The sequence below is a fragment of the Trypanosoma equiperdum genome (assembly GCF_001457755.1).
Source record: "Trypanosoma equiperdum strain OVI genome assembly, contig: ctg_1711, whole genome shotgun sequence".
NCBI classification, from domain to species: Eukaryota; Euglenozoa; class Kinetoplastea; order Trypanosomatida; family Trypanosomatidae; genus Trypanosoma; species Trypanosoma equiperdum.
Window position 1 is genome coordinate 88843 of NW_027123740.1, and position 3387 is coordinate 92229.

General features: G+C 45.4%; 1 protein-coding gene across 1 annotated transcript; it reads right to left on the bottom strand.

The window, feature by feature from the left end:
- Positions 1-1119: 1119 nt before the first annotated feature.
- Positions 1120-2997, bottom strand: TEOVI_000678500 (PH domain containing protein, putative; the record flags this gene model as incomplete). The annotated part of the gene is made up of 1 exon (XM_067222845.1): positions 1120-2997. One exon carries the CDS (start codon positions 2995-2997, stop codon positions 1120-1122), a length of 1878 nt encoding a protein of 625 aa, XP_067078946.1.
- Between the last annotated feature and the right edge of the window lie 390 nt (positions 2998-3387).

The window sequence follows — 3387 nt, forward strand, 5'->3', positions numbered from 1 at the left end:
AGAGATCGGACACGCCCCGAATGAACTACAAAAAAAAAAAGGACACATGGGTGGATAACTTCTGAGAGCCGGAGACAGTTGTAAGAAAGAGAAATTTATAACAACCAAGTAAAGAGACAGCGTTTCTATTCATTCGATGAAATGCATGAATATACTGCTCATCGATACCAAAAAAAAAGATGAGGGAAAATAGGTGATTGAGAACAAAAACGAAATTTCTTCCGAGCACATCCCTCATGAAAATGTTCAATTTTGACTAAACACCGATTCCCATCGATCTCCATACCATATGAGTTACAACATGCATATTTGTGGATGCACAACAGACCTGTACATCCATCATGTCACGCCAATCGTTCTTTTTTACCTTTCTCGCTCAGCACGGCTATTGCTTCAGCACTTCAGATGCGGAAGTGTTTCCACCTCTGATACAGGTGGTAAAATGAAGCGAGAGGCAAACACACATAAAAAAACAGCAACAATATTCAATATTTATATCAAAAGGGGGAGAAGCGGCGCCAAATCATTAGTGAAATCAAAGGAAACCATTATTCAAGGTATTTAGCAACTCGGCATCAACAGTAGCTCTCTAGCCACTATTTGCTTTCATGAACCGCTGACATGTAAAGCGTCGACGAGGAAAGCGCCGTTCAAAGTTTTTAGAAATGAAAGAAACGAGAAAACGGCCATCACTGCATAAAGTAGCGGCGCGCGCCACGGCGATAATACGAGGAAGTGTTTGCAGCACCGCCAACAACAATAATAATAAAAGGATGGGAAAGCAATGAACGAACGTGTGCCAGCTGGGTGGCAGAGATAAATACAACATTTAAAAGAGAAAAAGAACACCGAGCGTCGGCAGCCAATACTCTTACAACACTACACGATTTCACGGGTTCTATTATACTGAATTCTCACACCAAGACAAATGCAGTGAGTACGATGGTTAAAGCATCTCTCACCGCTACTGGTGCAAGCAGCGCATTGGCACGTGCGTTGACACGGATGTATTTGCTGATGTAATAGTTCCGTACGATGCCCCTCCTCTTTTTCTTTTTCGTAGTGTGGCTACATGCTTACTGTCCTCATGTTCTGTTTTGTGAAAACAGACAAAAAAATCTATTCTGCTCTTTCGTCATAATTAGCAGGATCCTCCCTAACGCCAATCACTGCCCTAATCGGTTCGTTCATCGGCAGCCCCGATTCGTAGTCATTTTCCACAGGACCACACACCCTTCCACCAATAATATACAAATAGCCATCCGATATATGCATCGACGCTCCATAGCTACACTGGGGCTTAAACTCATTAACAAATGGTATCTCGTCCACAGTTCCTTTTGTGTAGTCTTTAAATATTACCCTGTACAACGTGGGCACTCGCCGCGCATTTCGGGGCTCCCCCAAAACAAGCACATATTCTTTATCTTCGATAACAGCCGCCGCGGCGGTGATATTGTACATGGATGGTAGCGGGGGTTCTAATGTTACTCGTTCCCACGATCCACCAACGTCAGCCAAACGAAAAAAATGACTAGAGGTTGGTTGTGATCCTCGACTCGTATCTCCGCCTCCCACAACAAGCAGCGAACCATCCTTCATTACCACCGTTGCGTGGAGAGCGAGGGGATATGGAAGAGGGGTCACAGCTGTTATTGTAGGTGGGAAAGAGAAGCAAATATCCGCATCGTCGATCTCATTGGACCAAGACAGTGAAAAGCACTCGGAGGATGGCTGATTGTTCTCATCGACACCACCAACAAGAATCGCCTCCTTTGGGCTAATGGCACTTAGTGTGTGGAACGTGCGATTAGGGAGCACAGACTTCTCCACAGCACAGCGAGTCCACTGTCCACGTGTTTCACTGAAAACGCACCACCACACCTCTGTTGTGGCATCACGTATTATACCTGAATCTCCACGACCACCTACCAAAACAAGGCAATCGACCAAATTTGTGCACGAGCTCCCATTCACAACGGCAGAAGAACCGGCGCTTGTATTAAAATCATCGGTATATGATGCTGCAGCTTGTGGAGAGGAACGGACACCCCTGAGGGTGCACATGGCAGCACCAAGCAAGGGAGGTGGACGGAGTTTAGCATGCGCGCTTTCCTCGTACGGCAAGGCGTCAACAAAACTAATAGGATGCTGTGCAGATAGTCGGATAGACACGAGATTACGCACAACTGTTCCTCGTTGAACTAATGGTACAAATAAATCATTAGAGGGAAGATAACGAAAGAGTGCCGAGGTGGGGGATCCGCCGTAGCAGTACACAGTCGAACCACCTCTTGTAGTGCTGGAAGCGGCATGAAATTGTAGCCCAATTTCACAATGGAGAGGATGCCGTAGAGGTATCACCGGCAACCAATGCCACGGCAAGGAACGCCTCACCCCACGCAACATAGTACACATCCAATCTTCACACTGCTCGGGCGTTGTAAACTTGAGCCAGAACGAATTACCCCCTTCTGTTGTTACTAACAGTTCGTCCCCTTTGCTCTCCTCACCTCTTCGAACGTCTGCCGAAACAATTTCATAGCGGTGCCGTACCGGACCCTCTTTCTTTTCACGATACGCAATTCGGCACCCCTCAAGTTCCACGAATCGCTGCCTCCACTTGCCCGTCCACAGTCCTTGTTTTAGTACCATACCTTTACGTGTATTTTTTGCGTCAAACAACGCCTCCCTCTCAAGCACATGAGTAATTTCGTCAACCCACATTTGGTGTACTTCACTGCTCTCAGCCCGCAGAGTCCAACATTCACCATCCTTCAGCCATACACGAAATGCATGTGAGTTGTTAGAATCAACCTGACGAAGAAGTGATGCGATAATGCCACATTTCTTCACGGGCCCATTTTCTTCTATTCGATACGACAGCCGCAGCCCCTCAAGTACCACGAAACGACGATCCCAGGCAAAGCGCCATTCCGCTTTCTTTTGCAACCACGAGGAAATCTTGGTAGAATCATTATTACTACCGTGCGTCATCAGGAATGGATCACCAATTTCCCTTTGTTCGTATATATATATATATATAAAGCAAAAAGAAAGAAGAAAAGCAGAAGGTGTGCCGACATGTTTTTAAATGTGTTATCCATCATGTTAAGTCTGAAAAGATGTCAGAAGGAATTAACAACACAATAAGAACCATTAAGACCGTAGAGAGAAATAAAAAACATATCAAGAAACCCCTGAGACTATTTTTCAGCCTAGGAAGCCAAATACGGCAATGTATTTATTCATTTGACCAAAATCAGAGAGCATCCTGCTCCTTATAAAGCTGGTATTGTGCTTTATGAATCACGCTATTTAGCAGTATGGCGCAAACGAAGGCACACTCGTTGACTCTACTTTCTCTGCCTCGCGTTATTTTTTTCC